This window comes from Aythya fuligula, chromosome 3, assembly GCF_009819795.1.
Source record: "Aythya fuligula isolate bAytFul2 chromosome 3, bAytFul2.pri, whole genome shotgun sequence".
NCBI classification, from domain to species: domain Eukaryota; kingdom Metazoa; phylum Chordata; class Aves; order Anseriformes; family Anatidae; genus Aythya; species Aythya fuligula.
In genome coordinates this window covers 45800312-45819816 of record NC_045561.1, presented here as the reverse complement: position 1 = coordinate 45819816, position 19505 = coordinate 45800312, and the positions used below count along the sequence as shown (strand labels likewise).

At 36.1% G+C, this 19505-nt stretch overlaps 1 protein-coding gene across 1 annotated transcript in view; it reads right to left on the bottom strand.

Annotated features, from left to right (window-relative positions):
• The window catches only part of PDE10A (phosphodiesterase 10A), a 119595-nt gene that overhangs the window by 82462 nt on the left and 17628 nt on the right, over positions 1-19505 (bottom strand). The window contains exon 3 of the mRNA XM_032184611.1: positions 276-304. Coding sequence (XP_032040502.1) covers positions 276-304 — 29 coding nt within the window. The remainder of the gene's footprint in view (positions 1-275; positions 305-19505) is intronic.

Sequence of the window (19505 nt, the reverse complement as noted above, 5' to 3'; positions counted from 1 at the left end):
TAAAATTGGATCACAAAAATAGCACTAAGAAATATAAATTTGTTAATGCAAAATACCCTTTAATTTATTTCCAGGCAATCAAGTGTTCTCAATATTTATTTTCCTTCTTAACTGTTCTGTAGTCAGTCAGTACACCAACTTTTTCTCCAGAGATCCAGTTTGTACAGGGAATAGAGTAAAACCTTGATCAGACGACTGCATGAAAATCATCTCAAGTGAACAGTGGGCCTCAGAGATTACACTACTTTCTAGAGGGGATGAGGAGCAGCACTTACCCTGCTGACTTCCTTCGGAGTCGATTCATCTATGAGGAAACAAAACAAACAATTAGGCACTCATGGAAGTTTCTAGAGTGAATGAACAACAAGATACTATGCTTCAAATAACTTGTGCACTGCTGTACAATATTTTTCTTGCGTAGTTCCATAAAGTAAATGTAATTTAGACTGCTGTGTATTTACAATACTAAATTCCAAGATCCAAAAATTAATTATAATTAGGTTAAAATATTCAATAATTTTGTGCTGTCTTAATACAAATACAAAGTTTACTATATTTCATAAGTCAGTTCACAGGCCAGCTAAACAAGAAAGTACTGTATTATTCTCCTACTTTAATATTCCAACTCAGTAAGACAATTGGTAGCATTCCACAGTATGAGAAGTAAAGGCTCTCTGCTAACAGATATACCACCGACATCCTACATATAAGATTAGTGAGTAGACTGAGACTTTCTGTTCTCAAGACAAAAGAAGGTATTCTTGTCAACTTCTTTAAATGTGGAAAAAAATATATCCTTGTGACCATAAGACCATCAGAATATAACTGATTTCAATATATTACAATAACGTACAGTAAGTTAAAAACACAAATTACAGGCATATATATATATATATATAAATGCTACTATGTTTTTTCTTCAAATGCCAACCATCCTGAATTTTTTGTAATTTAATCATGCACTGATTAACACAGGTACAATAACTGAGCATGAGCTAAAACACTGCTTAGTATTTCTGAAAATAAAGTGAAAGCATACACAACAAGAATTCATCTAACACAGGAAGAGTTTCCAACTTCCAGTCCAACCACACCAAAAGTAGCTTAAACAGACCCTTATCCTCCAGTTGTTTACCTCTTTTGAAAAACAAAAAGAGTAAGATTTGTATCCCTTTATTTTTATACTAGAAATGAAATTACTATGTTTTTGAAAATAATTTTAAGTCATCAAATTAATTTAATCTTGCAGAGAAAAAACATGTTTATTTTTGTGGTCCTTATTTATACATATCTGGACACTTCTCTACAGAAGATACCATAACTTGTTTGTTAGATACATACATAATATCAGATAGACTATACTCTCCAAAATGATCCCCAGGTGATAGAATACTTGAGAAAGACACAGTTACAAGAATTTTTAAATGGTATCGCTAGCAAAGGCTTTTCAGATATTGACATGTAAAAAACATTTTCCAGAAAACAAATTCAAGACCCAGTTTCCAATAAGTGCATACTCAATAATCAAATCGCGTTCTCCTCAAAATTATATGAGTAATGCAAGGTAAAATCTTTTTTTTTTTTTCTTCTCACAATTGTGAGTGAAAATTAGTCTTCTCTTATCCCCTATTAAATGACATACCATGAATTTACACATGCAGAACACAAAGTAGTACTTTAAAGTAGTTCTACTGTTTGCAGTGTAATGTATAGTGCACACTCTGCAATGTTCGGTAGTGTTATTAACTTCCTTGACTGGACAAATCCACATATGAATTACAAGGATTAAATTTAAACTCTAAATCTATCTTCCCAACTACCTTAATTCTGACAGCAAGCAACAGAAGATGTTAACAAAAAGAAAACCACGTGATGGTAATTATGACACTTTGCTGCATACTGAGTTTTTAGTAACCCATAGATCAAGTATTTCTTGTTTTGTTTTTCTGTTTAAAAGTCTAGGATTTTTTTTCCTTCTATTTTCTGCTTTGTTTGTTGTTGTTGCTGGTTGTTTGGTGGGTTGGGTTGGTTTTATTTGTTTGTTTTTGTTTGTTTAAAACCAGTGCCACAGTCCTTTGCCATTTACAATATTCTCTGAGTTCCACAATTGAAATACAACTGATAAGAAAAATTATCTCTATTTTATTTTGAATCTGCAGATTTTGAATTTCATCTGATGCCTTCTATTCACCTTATCTTCAGAGCCTACAATTCTACAAATCTGTCCAACAAGTCCTTCTTTGCTTCACACCCTACCAAAACTTTTCCTGGCTTAGGAGTTCTGCCTTGCTTTGCTGCCGCTTGTCACTGCTGCTCTCAATGCTCCTGCACCTCCTCCAGTACCACTACTTCCTTCCAAGACAAGAAATCCACAACTACAGATGATACTGCAGCTGAGGAAAACACAGCAGAGACAAACAGAATGGCACAGAGACGATTTAGGGGCCTGTTTTCTAGTTGAAAGAAATAATTCCAAACATTTTTAAATATTTATAATACCAATATCTCTCTCCAGAGTGCTAATAACTAAGAGCCCATTAATGTATATATAAAATTGCAAACATTTTCGCTCAAGTTCAGCAGTCAGCATTTGTCAACATTAACCCTGACAGTTGTTTTATCTCTCAGTTACTCCATGCTTTTAGTACCATGAATAACTTCACGCTAAAAAATATATATTTATAATTTTTCAAATTTCATTTAAACCTCCTTCCTCTTACCCAAATCATATATATATATGCTCAAAAGCATGGGTACAGCATGCTGGTAATCCACTAGTGACCTCCCTCCGGTAGAAAAAAATAATAATTTATTGTAATATATCTGCCAAAATGACTACCATCACAATTTCATGGCTTTCACACCAATTTGAGACCAAACTGCCACTGCAATTTCCAATGATTAAAAAAAAAAAAAAAAAGCTACTAATCAAAATATACCAATCAAAAAGCAACTAATAATTTCACATTTTTGGAAATCCTTGACATTGTAATTTCATAGGCTTAGAAATTTTTGCAAATGTCATCTACCCAACATGACTCCCATATATACATAATACTGTGCTTTGATTTGTATAACTTGAGACGCCGAGGTGTGGCTCCTGCCCTGTAATTCACAGTTAATTACTTTACTATAAATACAAGAATCATTATATTAAGAAGTTATATAAAGAGAACACACGAAGCAGCCTTGCGGGTACCCATTTTGCAGGGTACAAAACATGAAAATGGACAGATGGTCATTATGTCAAAAAACTTTCAATTTCTTTCCATGAGGAAATTAAAAGAACTACACTAACAGATCAGAAAGAAAAATATAACACCTAAAGGTACTCAGTAAGGACAAACTTCATGGAAGGATTAGCAGAGACAATACTTTTATTCAGAATCAAAAAGATAAAACCGATATGCCATTCTTTCTCTTTCAGAAGAAACATAAAAAATGTTCGGTAAGTTTGGTATTAGATCTCCATAGGTGTAGTTTGCTATTCAGGGATTGTGAATGGAGGGGAAAAAAATGAAGACTTATGGACTTATGGGAAGGAGGAAAGTAAAAAATAGAAGGAGAAAGGGAGAGAAAAAAAAAAAAAAAAAAGGCATCAAATACTACATTAATACATCTAGATTCAAGTTAAATTTCTAACACAATAAGCTAGAAAATCATCTAATGCATTCAAAGAATCCAAAGGCCTAATAAAAGGCCTCTTTTTTTTTTTTTTTTTTTTTTTTTTCGTATAGTAAAGGAAGAAATGTGACCCCATGAATCTCAAGTGTTCTGGACCATTTTTCTGGAGCAAAGTGACACATCCATGGAGTGACTGGATGCTCACACACCTCCATGCCGATACCCATTTGCTGTATTTTTGTCTGTACTGTGTTTGCCACACTATGGGCTGTGGCAAAGCCTTTATGGCTATTTTATACCTCCTAAATACAGGGAAACTCATTGAAACAGCAGATTTCCCACAAATTACTTTATTAGTGAGCTCTCCTAGCCAAAATATGGATTAATTAATATATTTTATGTATTCATATGTATATGTATGATACATACTGTATGTGTTATATATAAGTATGTATGTACAGTTATCTTTTTTCAAGAGTTGTTCACTTTATATTTGAAACTATCAAGAACAATATTAGTGCATTCAGAGTGCCAGAACAAAATCATACACATTTTTGGTACTCTGTGTTAACAATTTTTCAGGTATCAAAAAATGTTAACATGACACTCTTAATTTCTACAAACTGCAATGTTGCTGTGGGGTGATGGGAGTAGCTGGGAAGAGCACACAACCCTAGCCAGAGGCAATTTTGTGATCCGGAAACACCAGGCACATGTCAGTAACCAAGCAGAAGACCATGGTTTAGCTGGCGTTAGAAACTCTGTTACATTCATGTCTTGCTAATTTGAGCATAAATGCTCACTGATACCATAACTGGAGAAACAGGAAACTGTAGGGAACAGAACTAAATGTCAAGGGTTTCCCACCAAGCATGCAGACCAAAACCCTTGTGCCAGCAATGATATCCATCTTGCCCCACAGTGAGCTGGTCCAGTCCACTAACACTGCAGGAAATGGTTCACTTTCTAAACTTTCAAAATCAAATAACTGTCTTACACCATAAAAATAAAGTTATGCTCTATTTTATCTTGACAATTTTGCAAATATGACTATCTTAAAAGGCCTCTCCAGACACTAGTGACATCAGGAGGAGTGTATGGAAGACTGAGAAGAGTTTCATGATAAGATTTGGGTTTTAAGAACCAAATTGCAATTTAACAGCCTATAATACCTCAGCTTTGCTATCTATATAATTATAGTCCACATCTGGACACCACGCTAAATATATGCATGATAATTGGTATGGTAATTAAAGGCAGCATCCATCCAAGAAAGCTTCCATACTAAACCAAGAAAAGCAAAATCGTAATACGCAGAAAGCTTGGTATTTGGCACAATATACATAGTCTGGGTTTGGTGTGGATTCTGATTATCTTTTCTATCATGGGGAAAAGGAAGAAAAGTTAAATTGTGTAGCATTTCATACAAGGGAAAATCAAGTTAGATTTGGCACATACAAAATCTCATTGCATGTACTTATTTCTGTGCACATTTTTTAATTTTAAACAAAGGTGAATGATCGTCCGAGAACTGTAAGATGCTAAGACAGAGTAGTCTCAGTGATGACTTAATTCAACATCTCAGATATTATATTCTCATGCATTTATCAAGAAAAAAAAATATTTCTGAAAAACAATACTGTACTTTCTCTTTGGTCTTATGCAGCTCTTTGTTCTATGTAGTTAAATGTTACTGCGGATCCACCATCGTTGATGATTACAAACAACTTCTCAGGATTAATTCTGTTTATGAGATCCCAGATAGCTGTACAGTCACATTTTCCCAAGGAATGTTTTCCCACACAGCAGATGTCAGATTGACCTAATAATTTTTCTCTTAAAAAATTGCTTTAGGCTTCTTTTCCTTCAGCTAATAAGACACAAGTTGTTTTGAATGCAATTAGACCAGTGTAAGTATCTTTGCTGCTTTTTTTCCATTAGAAGTGACATGCACCCATATGTCAACAAAAATTCTACATCAGTAAATGTAGACCAACTAAAGACTACTCTGACAACCATGAAAAGAAGTTTACTAGGTTTAATTTAATTCTTTCTTTAGAAGAATAGCATCAGATACTTTGGTCAGTCAATTTTAATTCCAATTTGCATTCTTATTTTAGATGTTTTGCATTTGGTATCTTATGCCTCCACTGGATTTGCAAGATCTTTTGAAGACATCTAAACTGAGGATGTTTCCTGAAGTGACAGCTATCACATACCCATAACTGACGCGTTAAAACCATCATTGAAAGATGTTCTTGCTTCTTAATGCACAATCTCACCTACAGCATCTGAACAGCTCTCCCGACATTCAGCTATCTGGATTTATGTCACAATTCAGAAGCACTTGTGAATATTTAATAGACAAACTGAATTAGACAATTTGTTTAGACATTGACTTAGACATTGAAAGGGAATAATCATTAATATTGATCTGTGGCACCATAGAAGGTTTCTTTCCTTGAAGCAGGATAAAACATGAATTCAAGCTTCTTGACATCAACAATAAGATCAACGTAAGTTCCTGAAAAACAGGTCAAAGGGATGGTCAGTTCATTCTCTCTCTAAAAACAAGCTAACATGGATGAGAGATTAAAAAATCCTGAACAAGGACTTCTTTGCAGATGGTAGGGAGAAAAACACATTGTTTGTCAGGTGTCCTACACTCTTTTGCATATAAACAAACAGGTCATCACACAAAATAGGAGCTAGGAGACAGCACGTTTGACTTCTTTAGAGACAAAAAAAATGTTTGGACGCTCAATGTTTTCTATGACCTTAGCCCTCATGGAACTGATGAAACATTTGTAACAATTTGGCTGGACAGCCTGATCTGGCCAGTACATTTCTAAAGGACTGTCTTCTGAAAGTATCTGTTGTGAGAACAGAAAGGCATATGGAAGATTCAAATTTTGTTCATTTCTGAAATTGCTTACTGACAGTAGCTCTGCACTTTCTAAATCCACAGACAAGAAAATCTCCACTATATACTTGATGTGAGAATTTAAGCTAATCTAAGCAGTGTATTTCTGCAAAATGATGAGAAGAAAAATTGCTTTACTGTTAACATGCTTTCTTTCTCCCTTGCTTAATGACTGGATGATGGATCTACTTCTAAATTTCTGGAATTTCTTTCCCACAATAGCTGAAGTAGTTTTATAAAATTCTTTAAAAGTTTCTAAGGTTGAATACACCTCAGCAAAAATCACGTTGGAACCTGGTCTCCGACCACTAGAAAGAAACTCAATAAGAAACTAGCAGTGAAGTTCTTCACCAAGAGTCCATGATTGTGTTTTAAGGTCATAGCCTATGACTTCAGATCCTATTCAACATGACTGTCGAAGACATTGTTAAATCGTTTAGCTCATCTACCTTATCAGTTAATGAGCTGTAAACATTGTTTATTACTGGAATACAGCCACTAGACAATAGGCTGAAGAACATGCATAGCAATTAGAGGGTTTTTGTTTGATTGTTTGTTTGTTTTTTCCCCATGCTTATCAGTTTACAAGTACATTTTCTTGGCTATATATACCACTTTTCTTGCCTAATACTGCTTTGTATTTGCTACACTAGCTGTTGTATGCAGTCTTTAAAATTGATTACAAGTCTTGCAAACATGTAGGGTATAGGAAGTCTCTCAACCAACAGTAATACAATTTCTGTATTACTCTTGTTACATCAAACTTGAATTTTTCTTATTTTTTGGCCCCAGAGGATGCTGCTCATTTCTGAGTATAAAGTATCCTCGAAGTTTGCTGCTATTGCTGCATCTCAGGAACAACATTAACACGACTAAGCCGTTCTCCCAATACTGAGCAGAGCTGTTCCTTCACTTTTTACTGTTTTAAAACATACTGCACAAAGGTTGAAGCTTCTTTTTTTTTTTTTTTTTTTTTCATTCAGCTGGTGTTTTCAATGAGATGAAAAGAATTACGTTGTTCTTGGCTCTAATGCTACTCAGACATATACCTTAGGCAATTCCATTGAAATCAATAGAACTGCTACAGCATGCATTGGAAACCAGCAATGTTTTCATGTATTAAATGTCTCAGCATTCCTGTTATGTATAGTAATCCAGGGCTGATGGGGATCATTACAAGAGAATGCTATTTGAAGCACTTCCCAGAAAGCTCCAACAACCTGAGAAAGCCACACTGCATCTTGTCCATTGCAAGACACTTGGAAATTCTAAAAACATGTAATATCATATATACTCTTTGGAACCTCCTGCAATTCTCAGGTTTGGCTGGTTCACATGTAGTCCATAAATGCCTCCTCATGACTGATAAGATGTCTGCAGGATTTCAAAGAAAGACATTTCCTCCTACTTCCCCAACACCTGAATACAGTGCGTCCTCCTTCATTCACAGCTGCACATGGCAGGGCGCACAGCTTACTGCCATGAAGTTCCCATCCCTGGCATGCAGTGATGCCACAGTGCTTTAGAACTCAAATGGGCCAGGAAATTTGAGCAGGTCTGAAGCATATTGAGAAGGAAATACAGCACAAGGTTCAATGACAGCAGGAGTGTAATAATATTACACTTGTTATCAGCACTGCATGTAAGCCTGGGGGGGGGAAGTTAGCCAGACACCAGTGTTTTTTACTGCGGCTATATATTTTTACCCTTAATCCTTTCTATTTTATTCTAATCCCTTCCTTTTTGCTTTCCATGGTTCCACCTCTTTCTGTTTAGAAATGTAGAGGGGTATTTGTGTTGATGTTGCTGTTTTTGTTTGTTTTAGGGAAAATTATGTCCAGGTAATAAATGTGTAAAACATCACTCTCATGAAGTTGTTTCATATTTTCAGAGTCCAGAGTTCTCCTATACAGAAACTGAAGTTGAACAAGAAACTCCTGCCTGCCTCCTTTTCTTGTTTCTGTCTCTCTGAACACACTGAAAACAAACATAGCGTCACTGAACTTTGCAGTAAAATCCTCAACATCTGCAGAAAAATCAAGACCGAGCAGTCTTCCTCTCTTTCAAACAGCTGACAGAAGAAACAAAAGAAAATGCCCCAGAGGAAAAGTTTGCTAACGTCAACAAGGGTAAAGGGATCATTAGCGCTTGAGATGATAGGTTACCACATGGGAGGGTGTAGTGATCTGGTGTGAAACATATTTACGTCAGGGAATCATTTCAATCCCTCAGAAGACACCCTACTGTAACTACAACATACTTACATTTGTATTAGAGATGTATTTTATTTATTTTACCCTGGAGACTGAAAGCTGAGAAACTGAGAAAATGTTCAAATTAATCTTGATAATACTAAAGAAAAGAAGTGACAGCATAAAATTTACAAATTAAGCCTCTTTGCTTTTAGGAATTTCAGTTGATTTATTTGTAATCATAATCAAGCTCTCAGTGCCTGTGTGTTGAGTGTTACAGAATAATGATGTGCAGATAATTCAGGATTTTGGAGTCTTTGAAAAATTACATGTTAAACTAACACGATAAACAGATTGGAACTAAGAGAAGATTGAACTATTTACTACTTATCAGTACCACCACCACTGAGTGAAACATTTTGCTTGCAAGAAGGAGACTGTTAGAACAAAAAATAATTATAACTTCAGTGAGTGTAAAGGAAGAGAATATGTAACTACAAAATTATACATAGCTCTCTGTGAAAGGTAATGACAGTAACATCTGAATTTCTAAACTACATGGTTTTACTATGAAAAGATTTATAATGACAGATAATGATAAGGCATGGGAATTATGCAAGAAAAAAAAAATCAAAAGAAAAAGAATGAAATTTATCTTCTTGGCTGCTGCACAAAAATAAATAAATAAATTCAAGACACTTGTTGTGTTCAGTATTCTCGTGCTGGCATTCTAAAAAATGCTAAATTTTAGCTCTCTGTAGTAGCAGATATAGTGTTAAATATATTAGGCCATATTTAGAAAAGTTTTCAGGCAGCAATATATGCACTAAGTTTTCCAAAAAATCTCTAAAGTCAGGCACACAATTCCTTGAAATAAAAAGAAGTTAAATGCTGCAAGAACAGACATAATGATTTACCACAGCTCAAGTGACAATGACAACCCAGTAAACTGTGCGGACTCAGCCACTTGTGACCCTATAGCATGATAATGTAAAGCCTTCAGATCATTCTATATGTAATGAATCTCTGGTTTAATGCCTGAAGTCACTGATGAAGGTTATAGTGAAGGACAGTGAGCTTACTAAAATGCAACATAAAAATGCAACACACACCAGTTGTGTCTGGCTTAAAACAAGAACTTTACACGTAAAATGTTGCTTATACTACACTGCCATTCAGTCTTGCATACACTTCAAGGACGCCCCATCACAGCCAACATCAGATACTTGAGCACCAGAACATACTGCAAAGTTGTGGCACCTAACCTAAGTCCACATTCATCAGGGGTTATGTACATTAAATACCTTGCCACAGCAGCACTCAAATTATTCAGTCCTTTTATCCACAGTGGTTCTGTCAGAGATTCTATAAAAACTGATGGGCAGAAACCAGTCCTGAGTGGACTAATGATGTTCTCATTACTGACTGGTATATTCAGGATGTGCTCACACTCTGTTAGGTCAGCAAAACTACTGCTGATCAAGTTTAAGTACAGAAATTTTGGCACAGGCTCCAAAGAGAGGAATGGCTGTGCTATCAGGAACAGGTGGTTGCTCCTTTGTAAGGAGCTGACCATTTAACCATAGGCAAAGGAGGTATCTCCACAGTTGGGAACATGAGAAAGATTTGGTGACAGAAACCACACAATTTGTAGAGGTTGCAAGGCAAACATACCTTAGATACCCACTCATACAGGGAACCAATCCAATGGCAGTTGTGGAAGGAATTCACTGCTTGCAACCCACCTGACAGACAGAAATTAAGGCAAAGGGGGGGAAAATGTAGAAACGTTCAAAATAAAACTGCAAATACAAATGCACCATATTAGCATGAATGAAGAACTGTGTGTGTTCACGCAACACAAAATTACCTTCATGTGCTCTTTTATTTAACTAACAAAACGCAATGCAGATGGTAAATTAATTGAAATACTAATAAGAAATCAGGAAATATATAAAGAAATCAGCTGGGAAGCTAGTAAACTATATCTAACACAGCAGTGTTAGAGAGTGGAAGTACCACTTCTGTCAGTGGAATAAAGGGAACCAGAGCCAACTGCACCTCTTCAGCATGGCTGAAGTTCCCACCTGCTGGGATAAGGAGCTGTATCTATCTCCCAAATTGTCAATCTAAGAGAACTACTAATGATCACACACTGAGAGCAGGCAACCAAGTGAGAAGTCTGTTCCCACATGTATGAAAAGGGTAATTCATAATCTAAGTCCCTTCTCCCCATGCAGTCAAAATAGTTTTGAAACAGTCATGATTGAGGAATCTCATATTTTGTCACTTACAACATTATTTTTCCCAACCTTCTTCATCAGGCCTGCTGTATAGTTCTGTCAACACCAACATGAGATTCTTACATAAGCAAGTACTACACAACTACCTGGAATAGGAATTTGGAAAAACAACCCAGTGATGCAACTGCTCCAAAAACACTTTCTTTGTATTCTGCACCTGCCTAGTTAAGGAACACCAGAACTATATTAGATAATCTGCTTGAGTCTCACACCCATTTAGGCTTACATACACGCTGTCTTATTTCCATAGGCAATAAATGGTCAGAAGCACTGCTTTATTCATGAACTACTAGGGACCTGGCCATTGTTTTGACACCTAATTATACAATAGAGATATCAGCTTACAAAACCACACCAAAGAGAACAGTCTAAGAACTACACAAGAAGCTAGTGGTTCAAAAGACAAATGGTAAAATACGTAAACAAATCAAGATTGAAAATGAAAAGAAGAGCCAAAGGAGAGAGCTTCAAGACAGAGTTGTAAAAGTAGGAGAATATAAGAGAGAGGGAAAGAGATGCTAGGGTGAGTAAGAAGCTTGGACAAAGATGTCAGACACTACTAGCTGTGATCTACTTTACTGAGCTCTCTAGGGTAAATTTACTCTCTGCTAAAGTAGGAAAAAAAAATACTAAAAAAAAGTAATACTGTATATCAAAAAATTATTTGCATCAAAAGAAAATAGTACACATAATACAGAAAGTAAGATGTATAAAACTTATCCTTTTGCTTGCAACATTGTTCACTGTCCCTGTTAAAGAAAAACTGTAAATTTACATCTTAAGCTTTAAAAATACAGCTGACAGGAAAAAAGTCCGTTACTTTAATGTTCTTTGCCACTTTTTATAAAGTGAACAGATGGCATTATTAAAATTCTAGTAGAACAAAGTATTTATAAGTTCATTTGACAACACCAACTATACTAAAAAGACAGTAATATTGCAGATAAAGCTGCAGGATTCAAAATAGCATAAAAGTACAAATACTGGTTATAAACCCACATTCATGAGTTAGCATATATTCAAAAATTAATTAATGCCAAACAAAAGAAAAGTGCACATGAAATATATGAAAAGGGATATAAAACTGCAATTTATTTTCCAGGGTCACTTCCAAGTTACTCCATGCACCCTGAAGCCTGAACTCTATACAAAGAATTCCAAGTTAGATAGCCTATAAGGCAGCTGAGAGGCAAAAGCCTATTGGTTTTGCTACATTTACTTTTCTTTAAATATGTATGGAAAATTAATAATATGATATACAATAAGTAACAATGAAATTACACTACAAATAATCCCCACAGAAATCTCACGCTTAATCTCATAGGCAATGTTCTGAGAAAACAAACAAAAGGTCAGCCAAATGCCTCTAGTGTGCATGTGTCAATGGTTTTAAATGTTGTGCCAGACTGGCTTATTTGATACCTGAGAGATGTTTTATTTGCTGTTCTCTTCATCATCTTGAATTATGAGCCTACAGAGGACTCGCTTAGGAATTGCATGATTTGTAATTGTTTGTCTTTCTTTCTTTTGTCTTTCTTCCAGCCACAGCAACGTCTCAACTCAGTAAAGTGGTATCTTTTAGCATTCTAATTTACTTGAGAAGATGCAAATTCCTGTCACCTTCAAAAAGTGACAAAATGGGCTCACTATAAAAAGAGATAACTAGCACACTGAAAATTTAGCTTTCTCTCTAAACTATTGTATGTCCTTTCCCATATGTGCTGATTTATTCAGAAGTACACAATTTCTCTGTCCACAATTTTTATTAGTACAATCTGTATTTTAGTAATGTTTCTCTCTTTTAAGCACACTGCCCATTCTAAGTGTATTTATAGAATCATAGAATCATAGAATATCCTGAGTTGGAAGGGACCCTTAAGGATCATCAAGTCCAACTCTTGACACCGCACAGGTCTACCCAAAAGTTCAGACCATGTGACTAAGTTCACAGTCCAATCTCTTCTTAAATTCAGACAGGCTCAGTGCAGTGACCACTTCCCTGGGGAGCCTGTTCCAGTGTGCAACCACCCTCTCTGTGAAGAACCCCCTCCTGACGTCCAGCCTAAATTTCCCCTGCCTCAGCTTAACCCCGTTCCCGCGGGTCCTGTCACTAGTGTTAATGGAGAAAAGGTCTCCTGCCTCTCGACACCCCCTTACGAGGAAGTTGTAGACTGTGATGAGGTCTCCCCTCAGCCTCCTCTTCTCCAGGCTGAACAGGCCCAGTGACCTCAGCCGTTCCTCGTACGTCTTCCCCTCCAGGCCTTTCACCATCTTCGTAGCCCTCCTCTGGACACTTTCCAACAGTTTCATGTCCTTTTTATACTGTGGTGCCCAGAACTGCACACAGTACTCGAGGTGAGGCCGCACCAGCGCAGAGTAGAGCGGGACAATCACCTCCCTTGACCTACTAGCGATGCTGTGCTTGATGCACCCCAGGACACGGTTGGCCCTCCTGGCTGCCAGGGCACACTGCTGGCTCATATTCAACTTGCTGTCTACCACGACCCCCAGATCCCTCTCTTCTAGGCTGCTCTCCAGCGTCTCATCACTCAGTCTGTATGTGCAGCCAGGGTTTCCCCGTCCCATGTGCAGGACCCGGCACTTGCTCTTATTGAACTTCATGCGGTTGGTGATCGCCCAGCTCTCCAACCTGTCCAGATCCCTCTGTAAGGCCTTTACGCCCTCATTTGAGTCCACAACTCCTCCAAGTTTGGTGTCATCAGCAAACTTGCTCAAAATACCCTCTATTCCTACATCCAGATCATTTATAAAAATATTGAAAAGTACCGGCCCTAAAATGGAGCCTTGAGGGACCCCACTGGTGACCGCCCGCCAGCCTGACGCAGCCCCATTTACCATAACCCTTTGGGCCCTGCCCGTTAGCCAATTGCTCACCCATCGTATGATGTTTTTATTTAGCTGTATGGTGGACATTTTGTCCAGTAGGATCCTATGGGAAACCGTGTCAAAAGCCTTGCTGAAGTCCAAAAAAATCACATCAGCTGGTTTCCCTTGGTCCACCATACGGGTATTTCATCCATTCAGCATAACACATCATTTTTGGAAAGTCCTTACTTTGATATATACAAGGCAAATGACTTAAAGAGGTCTCTATACTCAAAATGCGTGTTTTTCCACATTTTAAAGAATTGCATGGCATTGCATTTATTTTTATTTTTATTTTTTTACGTGTATGTTATCCAAACCTTACCCACTGTTTCACCACCATGTGCCTGTTATGGAATAACCACAACAAATGCAACAATCTCTTAATGAGAGTATTTACTATTTCTTCCTGAAAAGCCAAAATGATCTAGAGAACAATTCCAGTGTGCAGTTCCATGCCATCAGGAACCCATTTAAACCTGAGCTGCCACTGCTGTGCTCTCCCCACTGCCTCCTGATGGCATATGCGTTCCAGCCTCCTGCCTTTGCCCAGCACCAGCACAGGGGGGCAGGGAAATGGTTCAGGCCACACAGTCACAGCCTGAAAACCCTTTTTTTTTTTTTTTTTTTTTTTTTTTTTTTTTGTATGGACTATTTTCAGTTTCAGCGAACTGTAGAAATTATCTACAATTACATAAGCATGACAACTAATGCAAGGGAAAGGATGGATATACTCACCTGGGGATGGAAGCTGAGGGCAAGCAGTGCAGGCTTAGATCACAGAACTGTGGAATTATTTAGGTTGGAAAAGACCTTCAAGATCATCAAGTACAACCAATGTCTTGGTTCTCATCATTTCCTGAGAACCAAGAGGTGGCTACATATACTATTTGAACAGACAAGACTTACTGGCATTTCAGTTTCTTAAAGTCTGGGCTAGTCAAGATTAGCTGGTGCCTACTGAAGGTGCTCGAAGTTCTGAAAGCAGCTAAGAAGGCATTAGAAGCTGTCTTTTTTAAGGTGGTGATGATGATTATTATTATTGAGCTCATATCACCTTCATATATGATAGTTGCATATTTAATTATAAAAAAAGAAAAAAAAAAGATAAAAAGATGCAATTATGGCTACCTTCAGGCAGCAGAGACAGACAAATCTCTTTAGAGAAACATAGTGGTTGTAGATATGTCTAGATTCAATGGATTCTTCCATTTAGAGGGTATGATGATCTATACTCATTTCTACAAAAATAGTTTCCTTTAGCACATTACTGAAAAGAGTAAGAATTTTTAATATCTTGTAGATATAGGTCCAGCATGTAGAGAAATGCTTATGTAAAAATTATCTCCAAATCATAGAATGCTGCTTTAAGATTCAAGACGAACACAGCTAAGTCATACCACCAAGAAGCTTCTGTTGATCCATTCTACAATTTAATGGTTTAGGACTGACTCCTTTGCTGAGAAGATTTTAAGAACTGTCAAAGAAGGGAGGGAATTAAGATTTAGAAATCTTGTTAGCTTCCTGGTTTAGATTTAGTCAAATCTCAAGAAGAAAACAAGCACAGAGAAGAACTTGCTTTGACAGCAAAATGATTCTACAATTTTAATTACTCATTTCCACTGTATTTTTTCCTTTACTGCTTTCTTTTTCCATAACAATTCCAGGAATAGTGGAAAAAAATGCAAAACAACTCCCTAATTTACTTTTGTTTGTTTGCCAGTTGTATTATGGCAATGAAATTGGAGAAAGCATGCCTACTATAGCAATGACAGGGCAAAAATGTGTCCATTCTAAGAAAAATCACAGCTAGAGACTACAGTTTTTAAAAATACAGTTTAGAAATGAAATGAGTCTATTATATTTCAGTTTTGGCTTGGGAGAAATATGTCCTATATGACTACAGGAATTAGATTTTTCCTGTGAATATCTAATGCAAAATATTAATGTAAAATAAAAAGCTATGGCTGAATGCTTGTAAAGAAGTGGATGCAACCTACTGTGCAGTAGAAAGCAGAAAATAATAGCTGGCTTTCCAGTGGAAGAATTTGGCTGTCAGCCACGTGGTACAGACTGGATTTTGTCCCCAAAGACACATTCACATTGGTCACATATTGGGAGGTTGTTTAGAGTCTAGAGATTGAGAAGAATAATCTTTCAATTTAATCTATCACCTAGTTAATGCTACTCATAACCATATTGGACATAATTTTATCCAAAGAAAACACATCACAACAAATACTCCAGCAGAATCATTTTAATGACAGAATTCTGTGTTCTACTAAACATTATTTTGTAATTCTGAAAACAAGCAAAAAAAAAAAATCCTGATTAAATGCTTCAGTTTCGTTTTAAATATTGTCAGTCACTAGGCTTATTTCTTGTTCCATGCATTGTTTAGTAATAGAGTATCCTTTAATTTGACACATGAAAGGATTTCCCATAATCTTGAAACAAGTGAAGTATCTAACTGCAGGCATTATTTTACAAATTCTATGTTGTCTGTTTAAGTTAACAGCTAATATTAATATAAAAAACAAAACCTATTACTTGAATTGCATATAGAACTTGTTATATTCTAGACAACAAATTACATTGTTGTTAAACCCAAAGAAACCCAGCCTCTGTAGCACACAACCTGATCAATCTACCAAGAGTTGGAAATGAAAAACAGCAAGAAGATGAAAAACAATAATAAATATTCTGCATCTGTTGGAATGTGTGAGGCATTAATTGAAAGGGACAAGACAACAACCAGCAATATATTATACAAGCCGCTCACACTTTTTCTATCCTAAGTCTACCTGCTCCCCAGTTTTGTCTATTTCTACGTATCCTATTCTACCCTTAAAGACTCAAGTTTTGGTACATCAGGGAACCCTTAAAGAAAACTTTTGATAAACCATTTAATACTCTCATCTTTACTAGGAATGTAGCCAAGAATGTTTACAAAAAGCCTAAGTGGCATAAGTAGGTAAGTTGTTTCTTAAGCTTCTCTACTGACAGAGTAGCTCAGTTTATGCATTATGCCACAATGCCTTTGCAACTATTATTTTCAGAGCAGTAATTTTTCTAGTAAATATTAAACTCAGTGGTGGAAAATTTAGAAGATACTGAACTTGTACAAGGATGCAACGAAGTGAGGATTTACAAACAGCTAGGAGGGTTCTTCAGGTACAAGTCAGTACAAAAGGCAGGAGGTAAACACTTAGGTACTGTCAATTTCTTGAACACAACTATTCTTTGGATACAGTATCTTTTTTTTTTTTTTTTTTGGCCAGAGTCACCAAGATTTCATCTTCAGATGGGTTTTAGAACCAAAAGAATAAGACCTCTGTACCATCAGCTTGAAGAAAAGATCACTGATTAGCATGCATTCTCCTGTGGTACTTCAATTTACCAAAAGAATTCCAGATATATTTTCTCTGGAAAAGTACCCTCTGCTCTTGCATAGGACTAGACTTTTCTAGTAGAATTTATGAAACAGACTGTAGCTATGTGATTTCTTTCAGACTATATGGATGTCAGTACTTAGAAAAGAATATATATTTTGTGCAACTACTAGAGGGAAAAACAGATTAAATAGATCAAATGAAAGAAAATAATTAAATATTATTATCTCTCTTGCAAGTAATCAGAGGTATTTTCAAAGCAGAGGTCAGGGTGAAATATGACAATACAAATACTGGAAGGTCAGAACTGAAATTCAATACTGTTCTCCAGATTCCAGATCATCCATTCCATTTCATTCCTTAACAGAATGAAAGAAATGCAAGAGGTACCAAGTCAGTTTTTAATGATTCCTCTTCCAGCTTTGGATCTTGGATATGATCTAAAAACATTAAAAAAAAAAATCAAAGAATCCCAAAAGCAAAAGATGTAGTCCTGTAGGGCCCTGGTTAAGAATGAAGAAACTTTTGCCCTCTTTTTCTGGATTCTCCTTATGGAAATGTTTGTCTTTGCCACTTACCACAGCAGTGTTTTTTCTTAACCCTTTAAAAAGTACAGATGGATCTTTTAGGAAAACAAGAATAACTGAACTTTTTTCCAAGAGGTAAAAGTAGAGTCAGAACTAACCAGAGTTTTGCTAAATAAAGCTTGCCATCAGTCAGAAAGCCCCTGATTGCCTGGCTCTGAGACACAACTCATCTAGATGCTGTACATAAAAAGGCTTGAGAGAATTATCTCTTAAAGAAAATCTAGCTCCAGATTGAGCACTGGTAATCATACAAACATGCATAAAGAATTTGGACATATCAAGAGACAAAGCTTGAAACTAAGGAAATTGTTCCATCGTTGTGATATATAAAGAGAAATGGAAGACCCTAAAATGAAAAACTACTGAACCTACTAAAAATTGCACATCACCCAATAATCCTAGAAATACATGGGCATATATATAATATTTGCCAAGTCTAGTGTGATGAAATGAAATTAAGGAACACTGAGCTTTATTCTACCCATTATGTCAAAAACAAACGAGGTGATGCTGATATAAGAAGGTGTACATTTGAATGCCAGAAGGGAAGGTGTATACACAGGCAAAACTAAAAATAAAAAATAAAAAATTGTTCAATCATTTTTTTGTCAATTCATAGAAATGAGCTCTAGAAAAACTGAACTAAAATTCTGGAGTTAAGAAAACTCCCAGAGGAAGTGCTGTTTTATTTGAAATAAGCTGTTCCTTTATATTTCAAGATGGACTACAATACTACAGTAAAACAAGTATAATAACAACTAAGACACTTATATTTTCTGTCCCTTCAACTACAGATTTATAATGTGAAAAAAAAAAAAACAAACAAAAACATGTTGAACCTTTAACCTGAATTCCACTCCTGAGAATTCACTGTATATGGCTTTGTTTCTTTTATTCTTCCTAACCCCCCAAAAATTGCTCTGCTAAAATCAGAAACCTTCCCAATGAATTTGTTTCAGCTAAGTCCAAAAAACATTTCTAGATTCTATCAGCATTTCTTTATTCCTAGAAGTGTACCAGAAGCACTTCCAGGTGAGTAGCTTCCAGACAGCCATATAAACTAACAAATGACAAGTTTAGAATGGTGACAAATTGTCCACATCTGTGAGCAGAAAAGCCATCTCCACTGTCACATTGCAAAAATGAAGTTCAAATAATATACTCCATTCAGGAAATGCATACATTTGTTGATTTTCTTCGAGGCACATTTAAAAGCATCTTATTTATATCCCTATATGAGAGGGTCAGTCTTGGCAAGGCTTGAATGTTTAGGAGGGAATTTGTAGTATGTATTCCATAATTCGAGTTCATCCATTCTCTAACCTTAATGACTTATTTGTGAAATATGGAACTGTTATTATTGGGCAGTAGTCACCATTTTTCAGCAATGAAAATGGTCAGTAAGTGATAGAGGACCATAACAAACAACAGTATTTCTAAGATATCCTATGTTTCCATGACTCTCCAATCCTGCTATATGCTACTTACCATGAATGGAATAAATAAATGTTTCAAAGAGTCTAAATTTCTAAATTGTTTTGCCAGACCTCAACAAACTGTGTTGATTTTTAACTTGATAAATGCTATTAATTAGTGCA